Consider the following 18,593-nt stretch of genomic DNA (forward strand, 5'->3'; position numbering starts at 1 on the left):
GAGGGTCGACGAAAGAGGGGGAGGCCTTCAAGGAGATGGATTGATACGGTGGCTGTGATGATGGGCTCAAGTATAGCAGGGATTGTGGGGCTGGCGTGGGATCGGGCAGTGTTTCGTTCTGCTGTGCATGGGGTTGCTATGGGTTGGAAACGACTCGACGGCACTTAACAACAACAACAACATGATACTATACATAGAAAATCTCACACAAAAAAATTTTCCAGAGCTAATAGAGTAATTTAGCAAAGTTGCAGGATACAAGTTCAACAAATAAAACTCAATTGGGTTATATATACCAGCAATGACAAATCTGAAATGGAAATAAAGGAAAAAATTCCATTAACAATAATATGTAGGAGAATAAATTACTCAGGAGTAAATCTAACCAGGGATGCGTAGGACTCATACAAAGAAAATTATAAAACTTGTTGAAAAAGATTAAAGACAACTTAAATAAACAGAAAGGCATTCCATATTCATGCACTGGAAAATGTAATATTGTTAAGATGTCAATAGTACCCAAAGCAATTTATAGATTCCATGCAATCCCAGTCAAAATTCTAACAGCTCTCTTTATAGAAATGGAAAAACCCATCTTTAACTTCATACGGAATAGCAAGAAGCCCCAAGTAGCTAAAGGAATACTGAAAGAGAACAAAGTAAAAGAACTCATCCTTTCTGATTTTAAAACACATTCCAAAGTTACAGTAGTCTAAACAGCCTGGGACTGGTATAACAACAGACACATGTTGTTGTTGTTATGTGCCGTCGAGTCGGACCTGACTCATAGCAATCTCTCCTTGGGTTTCTGAGGCAGTATCACTACAGAATCTACAGAAGTAGACTGCCCAACCTTCCTTCCAAATAGACACATAGACCAATGCAATAGAATTGAGAGTCTAGAAATAAACTCACACACCTATGGTCAACAAATTTTTACAAGGTTACCACGTCCATTTGATGGGGAAAGAAGAGTCTTTCAATAAATGGTATTAGAAACATTGAATTTCCAAATGCAGAAAAATGAAACAGGATCCATGCCTCATACCATACACTAAAACAAATTAAAATGGATCAAGGACCTAAATGTGTGAACTAAAACAATACAGTTTTTAGAAGAAAATGCAGTGGCAATCCTGTCAGGCCTAGCTTTTAACAATGGATTGATTATCTAATAACAAAAACACAAACTTCAAAGAGAAAACAAATAAATGTAACCTTATAAAATTAAAAAAAAAAAAAATTCATAAAAAGTGAAAGGACAAACTATCAACTAGGAGAGTATCTTTGGAACCATGTATCTGACAAGACGCTAATAACCAAAATATATATACAACTTAACAACAAAAACACAAATAACCCAATTCTAAAATGGGCAAAGGACTTGAATAGATTTTTCATGAAAGAGGACATTTAAATGGCCACCAAACACATGAAAAGAGGCTCAGTGTAATGACTAAGAATTAGCCATGAGAGAAATGTAAATCAAAACCACAATGAGATACCATTTCACTCCCACTAGGATGGGAGCTCTGGTGGCATAGTGCCTAAGGCATTTGACTTCTAATCAGATGGCTGGTGGTTTAAACCCACCAGACACTCCTCAGAAGGAAGGTTCAGCAATCTACTTCTGCATTGATACTGTCTCGGAAACCCAAAGAGGGGTCACTAGGAATCAGATCCAACTCAATGGCAGTGAGTTTAGAGATTAGGATGGCTAAGGCTTAAAAATAAATAAATAAATAAATAAATAATAACAAATGTTGGTGAAGATGTGAAGAAACTCCAATGCTTACCCTTTGCTGGGGGGAATGCAAAATGGTACAGCTGTTATGGAAAACAGTGTGGCAGTGTGGTGGTTCCTCAAAAAACTGAAAATAGAATTACCATACCTACCAAACCTATTGTCATTGAGTCAATTACAACTCATAGTGACCCAACAGGACAGAGCAGAACTGTCCCACTGAGTTTCCAAGGCTGTAACTCTTTACACAGAAGACTGCCTCATCTTTCTCCTGAAGAGTGGCTGGTGAATTCAAACTGCTAAGCTTTTGGTTAGCAGCCTAATGCCTTAACCATGACACCATCAGAGCTCCTTCTAGAACTACTATACCAAAACAAACAAACCAACCAGCCCACTGCTGTTGAGCTGATTCTGACTCACAGCGATCCCATTAGGTTTCCAAGGTGGAAAATCTTTGCAGAAGTAGATTGCCCCATCTTCCTTCCATGGAGTGGCCGGTGGGTTTAAACCACCAACCTTTTGGCTAGCAGTCAAATTCCTTAGGCACTGTGCCACCAGGACTCCTTTATGACCCAACAATTCCACTCCTACTTACATGTCAAAAATATTTGAAAGCAGGGACTCAAGAAGACAGCTGTATACCAAGGTTCATTGGCACACTATTCACTATTCACTATAGCCAAAAAAGTAGAGAAAACCTAAATGCTCATCAACAGATGAAAGGATAAACAAAATTCAGCACATACATACGAAAACAACCAAACACGCTGCCATCAAGTCGGATCCATCTCATAGCAACCCCTCCTTGGGTTTCCTGGCAGGATCACTATGGAAGTAGACTGCCTAACCTTCCAAAAAAGTAGAGAAAACCTAAATGTCATCAACAGATGAAAGGATAAACAAAATTCAGCACATACATACAACAGAATACTATTCAGCCAGTAGGAAAAACAAAGTCTTTTTTTTTTTCAACTTTTTAATTGAGATTTGAGTGAAAGTTTACAGAGCAAATTGGTCTTTCATTCAATGGTTTATACTCATTTTGTTTTGTGACACTGACTACAATCCCCACAATATAACAGCACTCTTATCAGTTCCTCCCTCTCTACACCTTTTCCATTTGTCTGTCTTTCTTATCCCCCCTACTTTCTCAGCTTTATCCCTGAGCAAATGCTGCCCCTTTGATCTTGTGTGATTGATTGTTATAAGGAGTGCTACCTTCCTGGTGTCATTGTTCACCTTATGGGCCAGCCTATTGTTTGGCTGATAATTGAGCCCTGAGGCTAAGTTCACTTTCATGCATGAATACTGTTCAAGTGCCATAGCCTTAAGGGTTCTATCAGTCTCTATCAGGCCAGTAAGCCTTGTCTTTTTTTTTATTCTGAGTTTTGTTCCAAATTTTTCTCCTACTCTATCCAGGGCCTTCTTTGTGATACCTTTCAGAATGGTCATCAGTGGTAGTGGGCACCATCTAGTTCTTTGGAGACTGGGGTTCACATGGTCCATTAGTCCTTTGGGCCAAGTGTTTCCTTATGTCTTTAATTTTCTTCACTCTTCTTTGCTCTGGACAGGGAGATATCAATAGTAACATCTTGTTGTTGTTGTTGTTGTTATGTGCTGTGTATGTGCCATGGAACCCGACTCATAGCAACCCCTCCTTGGGTTTCCCAGGCAGCATCACTATGGAAGTAGATTGCCCAACCTTCCTTCTGAGGAGTGGCTGGTGGGTTTGAACCGCCAGCCTTCTGGTTAGCAGTCAAGTGCCTTAGGCACTACACTACCAGTAACACCTTAGATGGAAGAAATGAAATCTTGATACATGCTACAATATGAATGGAGGTGGATGACATGCTGAGTGAAATAAAGTTAATTATAATCACAAAAGGGCAAATATTGTAGGATCTTACTTATATAAAAAGACAAGACAAGGCAAATGTATAAAGAACAAAGTTTATTAGTGGTAATCAGGGCTAGGAGGAAGGGAGAAAGGGGGCATTAACAATGATGGATATATTGTATTGAGTAAAGGTAAAGAGTTACACAGAAAATTACTACAATTGTTGTCAATAAGTTGTATACGTATAAAAACTTGATGAGGCTGCTTATATACAACCAAGTATCTCCTGGGATGTGTTTTCTTAGACTGGAGGTTTAGAATCACAGTTTCATAAGATATCTCAGTTAACTGGCCTAATAACATTTAATACTTCTGTTTTGCCTCCTAATTCCTTGTGTAGTGCCTGGGGTCTTAAAAGCTTGCAAGTAGCCATCTAAGGCACACCAATTGGTCTCTTTTCACCTGGAACAACAAAGAAAGGAATCAAGAATAGGAGAATATGGAATGTGTGGCTAACTGCCTCCATGAACAACTGCTTCCTTTGCCAAGAGGGCAGAAGAACTGTTGTGGTACCTGGCTACCATTACTGAACATTTCAATCAATGATTACACAGAAGAATCCTGATGAAAAGGGGGAAAATGAGGAACAGAATTTCAAATTCTCATGGATCCAGACTTCCTGGAACCATGAGGGTATAATAAGAATCTGAAAGTATTGCTCTGAGATAATTTTTAAAGCTTAAACCAAAAATGTCCCCTGAAGTCTTTGGAGTCTTCTTAAAATCAAACAAAAGTTTAGCTTAATTAGTAAAGAATGACTGCCTTGAGAGCATTATGCTGTTTCAATAACTATCTGTATAGAATCAAATTGATAATAGCAACTTGAAAGATTAGATAGGAAGCTTAGGGGACAGTGAGTTTATGTTATTAAAGGGAGGAACAACTCAGAATATGCGAGAATGGTTGCACAACTTGAAGAAGGCAATTAATGTCACTAAATGGTGCATGCAGAAACTGTTGAACTAGTTTTGATTTTGCTGTGCATATTCTCAGAAGCAACAAAATAAAATTTTTTTTTTTTAAAGAAATTTATGCTAGAAGATAAATCAACACATTGTTTGTCAGGAAAGTACTGCCACCAAAAACTGTCAGATGAACAAAACAGTGTGTTTAGTGACGTAGTAAAAACTTTAATTAGTAGTAGTGACTTTAATTATGTGAAGCCTAATTTCTTAAATTTTGGATTATTCTATTCATTACATGATACTATGTTAATTGAGATTAACAACTGTTACTGTATGCTTGAATAAGATTGTTAAAGAGGGAAAAAGTTCTGTAGAGAATATCTGAACTATGGAACAAACTCTTAGTGTTTCTTCAAGATAAAAACTACCTTGCTCCCGTTCTAAGATTTTTAGACGGAGTTGATTAGAAATTAAAATGACTAAAATAATAATTAAAAAAAGCAATAAATGGTTACATTTTTTCAGGTTTTTAAATACTTTAGTGTTATGATTTATAAACTAATCTTAAAATGCCACAGGTCAAAATTGGTCCAACAGCACAGGACCAGCATGATGCTAGGACCACCTGAGCCCTCATATAATATCCACAACACTCCCACTGGCCTGCACCCTGTCCAACAAGATGAATCCATTAATCACACTCTTGGAATGGTATGGCAACATCAAATTTCTGTAAAAGTTTCTAAATGCTTACTCTGAATTTCTATATACTTGTCTTGCTGCAGATAACAAACATTCACAGGTGGGTACTGGTGCCAGATCATACTTTGACTAGCTCTAGTGGACAAAATTTCTGAAGAGTAGAGAGAGGCATCAGTAAGAACACTTCCTTGGTGACAGACAGTTATTAGCTCTATGGAAAGTCAATAAAGAAACAGTGGATATGTTTCCTATTTAAAATCACTGTATTTCATCAAAGAGCCATGGTGGCACAGTGGTTAAAACACTCAGTACTAACCAAAAGATTAGCAGTTCAAACCCACCAACCAGCTGGCAGGTGAAAGATGTGGCAGTCTGCTTCTATAAACATTGACAGCCTTGGAAACTTTATGAGGCAGTTCTACTCTGTCTTACAGAGTCACTATGAGTTAGAATCAATTTGATGGCAGTGGGTTATAGTTTATCAAGTCGAAGCATCCCAAATTGTAAGAAATACCATTATTCGTTGCACCACTAAGGAAGAAAAGTACTACCAATTAAACTATGACAAACTGCTGTTGTTAGCTGCCGTCTAGTCAGCTCTGACTCACAGTAACACTGTACAAAAGAACAAAACACTGCTTGGTCCTACGCCATCCTCACAATCATTGGTATGTTTGAGCCCATTGTTGTGGCCACTGTGTCAATTAATTTCATTGAGAGTCTTCCTCTTTTTCTCTGACCTTCTACTTTACCAAGCATGATGTCCTTCTCCAGGGACTGGTCCCTCGTGATAACATGTCCAAAGTATGTGCAATGAAGTCTCTTCATCCTCATTTCTAGGGAACATTCTGGCTGTATTCCTCCAAGACAGATTTGTCTGTTTTTCTGGCAGTCCATGGTATATTTAATATTCTTTGCCAACACCATAATGCAAATGCATCAATTCTTCTTTAGTCTTCCTTATTCATTGTCCAGCTTTCACATGCATGAGACTACTGAAAATATCATGGCTTTGTACAGATACATTTAAGTATTCAAAGTGACATGTATGTTTTTTAATCCTTTAAAGAGGTCTTTTGCAGCACATTAGCCCAATGCAATATGTTGTTTGATTTCTTGACTGCTGCTTCATGAGTGTTGATCATTGATCCAAGTAGAATGAAATCCTTGACATTTTCAGTATCTTTTCCATTTATCATGATGTTGCTTACTGGTCCAGTTGTGAGGACTTTTATTTGCTTTATGTTGAGGTGTAATCCATACAGAAGGCTGTGGTCTTTGATTTTTATCAGTAAATGCTTCAAATCTTCTTTGTTTTCAGCAAGCAAATTCTGTCATCTGCATATCACAGGTTGTTAATGAGTCTTCCTTCAGTCTTGATGCCATGTTCTTCATAGAGCCTATGATAAACTTCTAATTATAAAACACATCTTAATTTTAAAGATGTTATAATGTGGAAAAAAATGTACCTTAGAATCAATGAAATACAGTACTTAAAGTTTTGATACTTTGATATGGGATGTAAAATATGTATAAAAATACACAAATTAAGAAATTAGGATGAAGAATATTGTGGTGTAGTAAGCAACTTGGTACGACTTCTCTAGCCATGGTTTTTATAATGCCCACAAGATTAGTGGGTGGAACTATATAAATGTAAGGTGTGGCCCATCAAGGGGATTAGATAGCTTGTTAGTAATGTAAATAAGGTACATGGCCTCCTTGTGGGGGTGGGACCATGGCAATAAGGTGTATGGAAACCTAATGTGAGTATGGGTCAGTTTTGTCATCCTGCCAGGCTTAAAAGGAGCCCTCTCCCAGAGGTAGAAGGCAAATCTCATTACCATCAAGACAGAGAGCAGCCAAGTGTGGGGCACATCCCTGGACCCAGGATCCCTTTGCTGAGATGACAGCAGAGAGTCAGTAGTGTTGGTGGAGACATGGCAGAGAGACGGCAGAGAAATGGAGGCAGCAGCAGAACCAAGAGACTGGCACAAGACAAAACAGTGGGCTTGACGCCCGATGGAGCAAGTTGAGGGCCTTTGGCCAGAAGGCTTGTTGGTGGAGTAGAGTACACTTATCAGCAGAGCTAAAAGAGTTTTGTAACACTTGCCTGAGTAGGGCAGAGGCCATGCCCAGAGGCCAAGGGCCTGATGGTGTGGCTGAGGGGAGTCTGTCCTAACGGAAAAATTGTATCCTGAGCAGTCCTGAACCTGAATTGTAATCTGCTACTTCTCTAAAAAACCCCATAATATGAGTCTGTCTATGAGTTCTGTGTGGCTGCTGCAACAAATTACTGAGCCCAACGGAGAAGTAGAGAGTGATGTGGGAGAGATGGATGATGTCAGAATTGGTAAAAAGGTTGGAGGTGGGAGCATGTCTGACCTTCATCTGATAGGAAATCAGCCTTGGGTTGTTGTTGGTCTGTCTCTCTCCCCCTTGTAGGATGCTGGCCCCATTCTCTTTACACAAATATATAAATTCAAAAAAATTTGCTAATGCATGTTCTACTAAAAGGATGAAATAACATTATTTATGGGAACATCAGACTCATGCTACTTAAAATTTTAGCAATTTCAAGGACATTTCACATTTTTTTTGCCACTTAATTTGTATTTCTTCTTAGTGATATCCTGAATTGCTTTAGAAAACTATTTCTGTCTCATTCTCAACTATATGGTTCAGAATAGTCCTGAATGGCCTAAATGGACCAGCATTTTCCAGAGTGATTAGTTCAAGAAGGTGGCTATAACTCAGTGGGAAAGAGTAAAATGTAGGAGATATTTTCTTGAGTTTCTCAGAAACCAAAGCTTCCTCTATGGTCAAAGGAAGAGACTACTTTCCTAGTCTTTTCTCTGATGTGACATGAGGTGAGAGTTCTGGAACTATAGTAGCCATTCTGCTGCCATCAGTAGTCTGTCATAGTTCAACTGTCTGTTGCCACTGTGATACAACTGGGTAAACCTGAGTCAAAACAGATCTGACAGTTGTTCTGACAACAGCCTAACTGCAGAATTTGTCTGCCAGGGAAAATACCTCAGACCTCATTTTCTCACTACTTAGGTGCGGATTTCCACATTCCTTGTGGTTAGGATAATAATTCACTTTTCCCCCAAGGCTTGCTAAGTAACAGATGTCTTCCCCACCTTACTTTTGCCAGACAGGAAGATAGCTCAGTACTCCACAGTTAAGACTTCAGCTGCAATGTATACTCTATGTATGCTGAAACACATCGGGGGAATCAGGGAGAAAGAGGAGATGAAGAAAAGGGAAAGGACATAGCAATTATTGAATGCTTTCTAAGTGTAAGATGATGCTTCTGATAACTTTGTAAAGAATTTTTAATTGTTCCAATTTTATAGACAAGGAAATTGATGGTAGATAACCAACATGCTAAAAGTCACAGCTAACAGTCAGTGGCAGGGATAAGATTTCAAACCAGAGTCTTGGAATCTGTAGTTCTTGAGGCCCAAGCTAATGCCAGGGAATACTTCAAGGTTGATGATGGCATTCTCTTTGGTCCACTAACTCAGATAATGTTTGAAATCCAACCCCATTTAACTCACCCTGAAGTGGCTCAGAACAGGAATATATAGGAAAGAAGGATACAGGGAAGAGGTAACTACAGGGAGAAAGTGAGAAGAGAACAGTTACATTGTGGGGAATTGCAGTCAATGTCATGAAACAAAATATGTATGAACTGCTGTATGGAAAATGAATTTACTCTGTAAACCTTCACCCAAATCACAATAAAAAAAAAAAATAAGAAAAGAAAGCTCAGAGCGGAATAATTAAGATGAAAACACGAAAGTCCAGCTTGTAAACTGGACTTGTAAAATCATGGGATTTCAGATCCCAGTTCCAACCCTAAATCATGTCTCTGGGAATATCCAAAGGTAGAATACAAATGTTCCCCCTCTACCCAGCACTGCACATACCCAACTCTGGACAGAGTGAAAAAGAGGAAAGTGGGTAGAAGGAGGAAGTAGACATCCTTCTGCAATAGAAAGCACTCTCTCCAAATACCTCTACTTGGCATTACCACCCCTAAACTGCAATACTTACTGTATTGCTTTATAAACTGTAAGAAGGTAGTTGTAGTTTTAATCTAGTTGACATAACCCAACTCCTGGAGGACTCTCTGGCATATTATGAGTGCTCAATAAAAATTCTTTGGATGAATCAATGAATTATAATTAACTGTCTGTTCTCACTGGGAGGTGAGCACTTTGATGTCTTAGATTATGGCTTTTCTTAAAAAAATCTTTGCATTCCTAGTACATTATAGAGACTCAGTGTTTAATCAATATATGAATAAATGGCAGTATCCCTAAAGACATTAAAGTTTCCAATTTACTAATCCCTTTATCAACTGCAATTAAACTCTGTATTTCATTCATTGGGACAAGCATATACCACCGTGTGATGTGGAACACTTATTCTTAACTCCATGAGTTTCCACAAGGGACAGACTCTGCTAGAGTGAAACAACTGGCCTTCCACCACCCAGAATTTTCAGCTCCTTCCCTTTGTCCTCTCTTTTTTGGAGTGAGCCTATCTTCAGCTCTGTTCCAACCAGCTGAGGCCTGAAGTCACTCAGCTGGATCAGGGCCTGGGGCTCCAACTCTGATTAATTAGGAAAGAAGGATCGGTAAGTCTTTTTGGCCACAAATCTAAAGTCACAGTCTCTAATCACTTTAGTCAATATAAAAGCAATGGTATAATTGTCATCTGTATGATTCCTACGTCTCTTAGCTGGTTCCAAATTTAGGAGGGGAGTGAAGGGTTGTTAATAACTGATTCTCTCAAATCCAACATTATTCCTATTTTACATACGCAGAAACTAGGTTTGGGAGAAGTTGAGCAATTTGCATAAAACCCCAAACCAAACTCACTGCCATTGAGTTGATTCCAACTCATAGCCACCAGCTTTAGATTAGATTGTGCCATCTTCTTTCTGCAACTAGTTGGTGTGTTTGAACTGCCAACCCTCTGGTTAGCAATCAAATACCTTAGGCACTGTGCCACCAGAGCTCTACCAGAGCAATCTGCATAGTCAACAAAATTAAAGCATGTAACAAAACTGGCAGTCAGACTTAGGGAACTCTCATTAACTCCGTAATCAATGTTTTTGCCAGTGTGCTCATGGAAATGTATTTCTGTTCATTAAAAACAAGTATATTTTCTAATAATATTCTAAAAAAAAAAAAGTGTATAGGGATGTAAGGAGCTCTGGTGGCGTAGTGCCTAAGGCATTTGACTACTAGCCAGAAGGCTGGCAGTTCAAACCCACCAGCCACTCCTCAGAAGGAAGATTGGGCAATCTACTTCCATAATGATACTACCTCAGAAATCCAAGGAGGGGTCGCTATGAGTCAGATCAGACTCATTGGCAGTGAGTTTAGTTTTTTTGGGATAGGGGTGTGAGGTGGGAGGCAGGAGAGGGAAAACGAACTCACACATATAGTATATCTAGCATTTTCCAGACATCGCCCTCAGCCATTTACTTGCTGCATATAACTTAACTCTCATAATCAAGCCCAGAAGCTGAAGGTTAATAGAGACAAGTTAAGTAACTTGCAGCAAAGTTAGGCTTCATGAGCTTTCAACTCACTGACTGATTGATTCTTGAAGGCCTAATGTTAGTCTCCTAATGTTGGATGGCTGTTAAAAGTACTGTGTTTACTAACAGTGCTGGTGTATCTGCTTGATTTACACACTTACCAGAAAGTTCCTTTCAATGGCACAGAACACAACATCCACACACAGGAGCACACCAGTCCGGCCTATGCCAGCACTGCAGTGAACAATGATGGGTCCTGTCTGGTGACTCTTCCTTGCTAAACGAACAAACTTGATAAAATCATCTGCTGAGGCAGGAGTGCCATGGTCTGGCCAGTTGGTGAACTGCAACTGTTTTACAAAGTGAACTGTTCCAGTCTGTTGAAAGAGATTAACATAAGAGATTGAGAAAGAAAGAAGAAGGAGGAGGAGACAGAAATGTGTACATTTCTTATATTACAGATCTCATGTCATTTCCGACAACAAAAACAATAATAATAATGGCTACATGGTATTATATAGAGCTTTCAAATGAATACTTAAAACCTCATTTTGATATTTCTGAAAATTCTAGACGTTGTCAGGAACACCTACTCTTAACAATAAGAATATTAATGAGGAATACAAACTGAGCAGGTACTGTGTAGGTACTTCACACACATTCTCTCATTTAATCCTCACATCAACCCTGCAAGGCAGGCATTATTCTATCTTTATTTCACAGATGAAAACACTAAGTATTAGCGAGATTAAGAGATTTATGCTTATCTCATAAGGCTAACACATTTAGAGCTAAGACTATAACACAGATGTCTTGAATCCTAATCTACCACATTTTTCTGCACCATAAAGCTGCAGAAAAACCAAGATTCCAGAACACTTCTAGTAAAAGAGGACTCATGTGTTAGGAATAAGATAAAAAGGCAAACAACCTTAGCTTAACCATAATGATACTAAATTTAATTAAAACCAGTCAATATTGATTGCCAAGTCACTCTATTGGGGTGCACTGAACTTCTTTGGCAATGAATACAGAGTAATCAAAATGGTCATGCAAGGAGACTGTGGTGCCTGCTCTTATGCTGAACCTCCTTTAAGGAGAGTTATCAAAGATCCAGGGTTGGAAGAGAAAGTACTTTGAGTTTCTTTATAATCCCTTCCAAAGAGGTCACTTTTCCCCTGGTATGGGGCCCTTACCTTACCTCAATGGGGACCCTTATTAAAAAGAAAAAAAAAAAAAACTGAAAATGGGGTTCTCTCCTCCTCTGCTTCTTCCTAACACATTTCTTTTCTCTAAGTCCCCTTAATAAAGATGCTGGTTTTCACAGACCTCCTTCTAATTCAAAGTGTCTATTGGAATCTTTGGGAGCTCTGGTGGCACAGCGCCTAAGGCATTTCATTGCTAATCAGAAGACTTCCTTTGATTTACTTAATTTTTTTTTCTTCCTGGAATTATAAAGCTAGGAATCTTCCAAATCATTTTGTTGTTGTTGTTGTTATGTGCCGTCGAGTCAGACCCAACTCATAGTGGTCCTTCCTTGGGTTTCCTAGGCAGTATCATTACAGAAGTAGATTGCCCCATCTTCCTTCCGAGCAAATCATTTTAGTGACTGATATTTTCAATATTACTTATCACTTGTCAACAGTAGAAATGTACTCTAATCTATAAATGGCAGTGGGAGCAGGGGGTAGCATTTAAGACCTCTTTTAACTTAATACCAAATAGAAAACTAAAGTTCAAGTCATTGGTATGTGAAATTGAATGATGAAAATATTACTTAAAAATCCTGTGAAGGCACTAAGTTGAGAAAAAGCTATCACTATGTCATGTACTGCAGGGGCTACATCTATGCTGCTTTGTTTAGCCCATAAGAAGCTATAGCAAGATCGTCCTCACAGATCTCCTCACTCAGTGCCACAAAGACTAAATCCCTAATGCAGACTCTCCAAACTTCAGCCCCACAATTCTAGGCCTCAGCCTGAAGGCCACAATCCTAGACACTCTTGCCAAGATGCTACAAGGTCAAATCTACTTTGATGGAACTTAGACATATCCTCAGCATTTGCATCTTTGTAGACAGATAATTCCTCTGTGCCACATGACCTATATTCACCAAGCACATACACTATCCTTCCAACACATATCAACATCACTCAGAACTAACTAGAAGAGGGTGAAGAATGCACAACTTGATGAAGATAAACAATGCCACTAAAAATTACACAAAAAAGGACCTATTGGTAATGTTATGGCAAACATAATTTTGAAACAACAGCAAAAACAACCAAAAAAATATATGTTCCAGCATGTATGTATGTATGTAAGCATATAAGTATATAGATATATATGTGTGTCTGTGGGTGTGTGTATAGGAGTATGAACATGTATAGGTAGGTATATGCATGTATGTGATTATATGGGCATATATTCATATATAATAAAGCACAGAAGGGGTATAGTTACAGACACTTCTTAGACATAACCAAACATTTCACAGAATTGGGTTTCTGGGTTTGAATGACTAGGACCTTCAATGTCTCATGGGAAATCTTGGTCAATTAGCATACTATACATCATAAAATTATCTTCCACATTCTAGTCTGATGAGTAGTATTTGAAGTCTCAAAAGCATGTGGGTAGCCATCTAAGATATAACTGTTGCTTTCTACTTGTGTGGAGCAAATGAGAAAGAAAGAAACCAAATACTCAAAGAAGAAGCTAGGTCACAGGACAAACAGTCTACATGAACCACAGCCTCTTCTACCTTGAGACCAGAACTAGATGGTGCCCAGCTACCACTACTAATCATTCCAATCAGGAACACAACAGATAGGCCCTGACAGAATGGAGAAAAATATGGGACAGAATCTCAAGTGTCCTAAATAAACAACAAAACATACCTACTGGACTGGACCCACTGAGAAGGACTCCCCAAGATTACTGCCCTGAAATACTTTTCAAACCTTGAACCAAAACTAACCCAAAGTCACCCTGTAGGTCAATAACAAATTGGCTGCAAATATAATTAATATCACCCATAAGTAATGTGCTCCTTTAAAAAATGTTTGCCATAAATATGAGACCTACATGAGACCAAAAACTGAAAATCAAACCCACAGCCAGTGAGTCAACTCTGACTCATAGTGACCCTATAGGAAAAAGCAGAACTGCCTCATAGGGTTTCCAAGGTTGTAAATCTTTACAGAGCAGACTGTCTCATCTTTCTCCCACTGTATGGCTGATAGGTTTCAACTCTAACCTTCTGGTTAGCAGCTGAATGCAGTAACCACTGAACCACCAGAGCTCTGCTATGTGAAACCAAATGGTAGCAATTACTTTAAAACAAAGATGAGAATGTAAATGGGCAAGAAAACCAGATTAATGGAAATAGAATAACCAGAATGGAAATAAGGAGAAAGTTCTCATCGTGAAGAATGTAACTAATGTCACTGAACAGCTTGTGTAGAAATTGCTGAATGGTAAGCTGCACTGCTGTGAAAACCTTCACCAAAAACACAATAAAATACTATTATTATTATTTTAAAAAGTGTAATCAAAAAACAACTGACTGGTATAGTGTCTTCCTTCCCCAATGGACATAGTATTCTAAAGATTGATATTGTGTCTGTTTTCTGTCCCCAGGACTAGCACAATGTATGGTTAACAACAAGGAATCAACAAACTCCAGGCCCATCACACAAAAAGCTCTCTCCATCCTTGTGAGCCATTATTATGAGTCCTGGCATCCCTTGTCTCATCTTTACTCTGATCATCATACTCCTCAATCAATCTTTCCCCCTCCCTTCTTCACATTCCTCTCTCTCTTTTCAACTTCTTCTTTTGCACTTAGGTCCCCCATCCCACAGTAAACTCTCTGAAACCCTGTCATTTCACTGAATGCTTCTTCTACTTCTTTGTTTTGCCTCATACAAAGACTTCACTCTACAGGAGTCTCTAATCGAGGCTACTTATTCTCCTATGAGGTGCCACACACCTCTGAGGTAAGGCTGCATACTCCTCAGTGCCACTTCTGTTTCTAGTTCATTACTCCTTCTCATTGTATAAAATCTCCTCTCCCTTTTGAGTTCATACCACTAAGCTTCACCTTCTCATTGCTACCACCAAGTGGGTAAACCACCTGGTTGATCCTCTATTTACACTGACAATCATAGTCTTTTCCTTACCACATATTAAATCCAAGTTTCAAGAGACTCTAGCATCACAACATGTTTAGTTCCCTCTTGAAGAGATGACCGCTTCGTTTCTAGTTCTCACAATAATGACTACTCCTTGAACTTACCAACACATGTAATGTTCAGTTTTAAATTCCAATATCTCTTTCTGACTAGCAGCTCTTATCCTACCAGCTCATTTGTGCTTCACTTCAATCCAACAACAGTGTGACCAAATAGCAATCTCCAGTTGTTTAAATCCTCCATTGACTCCTCAGTGACCAGCCCCTTTGAGCCTATTCTCCTCTCTGAGCAGCTTAGTCTTCATATTTGATTATCTGAATTATTTTCTTACCAAACTGCCAACTCCTTTGGTCCCTTGGGTCTTACCACATACTGAACAACATCCCATTCAGATCAGTCCCACAATCTGTCTTCAGGGATCCCAAAGGTAGGCTGCTAGAATTAATCATTGTTGTTGTTGTTGTTAGGTGCCATGGAGTTTTCTCTGACTCACAGCAACCCCATGCACAGCAGAGTGAAACACTGCCCAGTCCCATGCCAGCTCCATGATCCTTGCTATACTTGAGCCCATCGCCACAGCAACTGTGTCAATCCATCTAGTTGAGGGCCTTCCCTCTTCCATCAACCCTCCACCTTACCAAGCATGACATCCTTCTCCAGAGAATGGTCCCTTCTGACAACATGACCAAAGTAGGTGAGACGAAGTCTGGCCATTCTCACTTCCAAGGAGCATTTGGCTGCACTTACTCCAGGATAGAGCTGTTAGTTCTTTTAGCAGTCCATAACACTTTCAACATTCTTTGCCAGCACAACTGAAAAGCATCAACTTTTGTTTGGTTTTCTCATTTATTGTCCGGCTCATATGAAAATATCATGGCTTTTGTCAGGCACACCTTAGTCCTCAAGGAGACATGTTTGTTCTTCAGCCCTTGAAAGAGGTCCTTTGAAGTCAATTTGCCTAAGGCATGTGACTGCTAAGCAGAAGGCTGGCAGTTCAAATGCACCAGCCACTCCTCGGAAGGAAGGTTGGGTGATCTACTTCAGTAGTGATACCGCCTCAGAAACCCAGGGAGGGGTTGCTATGAGTCGACCATGGATTCGACTCCATGGCAGTGGGTTTAGTTATTGGTTTTTTAAACATCATCTTATGTCCTGAATTTTGCTTCCATGGGCATTGATTGCAAAGCAAGCAGTAAAGTCTTTGACAACTTCAATCTTTTCTCCATTTATCATGATGCTGCTTATGGGTCCAGTTGTGAGGATTTTTGTTTTCTTTATATCAAGATATAATCCATACTGCAGACTGTAGTCTTTAATCTTCATCAGTATATGCTTCAAGTCATCCTCACTTTTAGCAAGCAAAGCTGTGTTGTCAGCATATCACAGGTTGTTAATGATTCTTCCTCCAATCTGATGCCACGTTTTTCTTCATATAGTCCAGCTTAGCATACAGATTGAATAAGTATGGTGAAAGGACAAGCCTGACACGCTCCCTTCTTGATTTTAAACCATGCAGTGTCCCCTTGTTCTGTTCAAGGATCTCCTGGTCAATGTACACATTCCTCAGGAGTACAATTAAGTGTTCTGGAATTCCCATTCTTCTCCATGTTACCCGTAATTTGTTATGACCCACACAATCAAATGCTTTTGCTTAGTCAATAAAACACAAGTAAACATCTTTCTGGTATTCTTTGCTTTGAGCCAAGATCCATCTGACATCAGCAATGATATCCTTCATTCCACCTTGTCTTCTGAATCCAGATTGCATTTCTAGAAGTTCTCTGTCAATATACTGCTGCAACTGTTTATGAATTATCTTCAGTAAGATTTTACTTGCAAGCAATATTAATGATCTTGTTCAATAATTTCCACTTTCTGTGGGATCATCTTTCTTTGGAATGGGTACAAATATGGATCCCTTCCAGTCAGTTGGCCAGGTAGCCGTCTTCCAAATCTCTTGGCACAGTTGAGTGAATGCATCCAGCAGGACATCCATTTGTTGAAACATCTCAATGGGTATTCGATCAACTCCTGGGGCCTTGTTCTTCACAAATTCCTTCAGTGCAGCTTTGATTTCTTCCTTCATTACCATTGGTTCTTGATCATATGCCACCTCCTGAAATGGATGAAGACTGACCAGGTCTTTTTGGTACAGTGACTGTGTATTCCTTCCATCTTCTTTTGATGCTTCCTGCATCATTCATAGAATCTTTCAATATTGCAACTTGAGGCTTCTATTTTTTCCTCTGTTCTTTCAGCTTGAGAAATGAAATCATTTAGCTGTGAATTCTATTGCTATTACAGCGTTATGGGTCCCTACATTCTCAGCACCACTCAGCACCCTTTCCCTTGCCATTGCCTGTGATCTGATCAACTTCTTTGGTGAAGACTCTGAATCTCATCACTCTCTACCAGTTTCCTGCTCAACTTTTACCCTCTTCACTCCTGTTGCACTCCTGTATCACCTGCCAAATTAACTTAGAGAAATGAAACTCATCATCTTTTCCTACAAGCCATTTCTATTTTCCAAATTTGTTACAGCAAGAAATCCATGAATTATTCTAGACCAACAATGTACAAGAGAACTTTCTAAAATTATGCAAATGTTCTATATTTGTACTGTTCAATATGGTAGCCACTAGTCACTTGTGATTGGAAATATAGCTTCTGCAACTGAGGAACTGAATTTTTCATTTAGTGTAATTTAAAATATTTAAATTTAAACTTAAGTAGCCACTTATGGCTACCAACTTGGACAGAAGAATTTTTCACTATTCCTTGTCACTTATAAGTCACAAGTCGTAAGTCTACCAATTTTATCTCTGCTTTCCATCCCAACACCAACTTCCATAGTTGATCACACCACTCTCCTGCTAAATTTCTTCAATGTCTCCCAAATATCTTCATAATAAAATCTGTGGTACTTAGCTGAAATCTAAGATGTTTCACATTCTGACTAGCCTCGTTTCATCTCTCATTACTGTCTACAATGAATGTTCACATTCAGTCAACACTTAACTACTTACATTTCTCTACAGATGCCCCATGCTATTTTACATTGTGATTATTTGTTTCTTCTTCCCATCTTTCTCATTTGAATAATTATCAAGCCAGATATTACCTCATCCGGAAAAACTTTCCCCTAAGCCCCAAGTAAAGCTAAGAATCTCCCTTCCAAATCACAAAGTGCAGTAATTTAAAATATCATGAGACTACCCATCTCCCCACTACTCAGTTAATACCAGCAGTGTTGGGCACAGATACAGCACACATTCAGAGTTTAATGTATATCTGTCACAGTCAGCAGAAGCAGCCTAAGTAGATGCTAAGATAGACAGCTTTTAATATTCACTTTCCCCACACCACATCTCCTTTTCCATTTTCTTGCTCTCTCGTCAGAGTTTGATTAAGCCAAAGTGGCAGTGGCTTAGTTTCTGGTAGCAGGAAGAAGTCAAAGAGAGTCACTTTAAAAAGCATTCCCAGGATGGTTCCGGCAAGATGGCGGACTAGGCAGAAGGATTGCACAGACCCTCTTCAACAAAGAAAAGGGAAACCAATTAACACAGACACAGAAGATAATCTTGGA

At 39.0% G+C, this 18,593-nt stretch overlaps 1 protein-coding gene across 1 annotated transcript in view; it reads right to left on the reverse strand.

Annotated features, from left to right (window-relative positions):
* Positions 1-18,593, reverse strand: part of PTPN20 (protein tyrosine phosphatase non-receptor type 20) — a 125,988-nt gene that overhangs the window by 5,832 nt on the left and 101,563 nt on the right. The window contains exon 5 of the mRNA XM_007938681.1: positions 10,973-11,188. Within this exon, the coding sequence (XP_007936872.1) occupies positions 10,973-11,188 (216 nt within the window). The remainder of the gene's footprint in view (positions 1-10,972; positions 11,189-18,593) is intronic.

The sequence above is a fragment of the Orycteropus afer genome, unplaced genomic scaffold (assembly GCF_000298275.1).
Source record: "Orycteropus afer afer isolate SDZICR_OR568_19922 unplaced genomic scaffold, OryAfe1.0 scaffold00052, whole genome shotgun sequence".
Lineage (NCBI taxonomy): Eukaryota > Metazoa > Chordata > Mammalia > Tubulidentata > Orycteropodidae > Orycteropus > Orycteropus afer.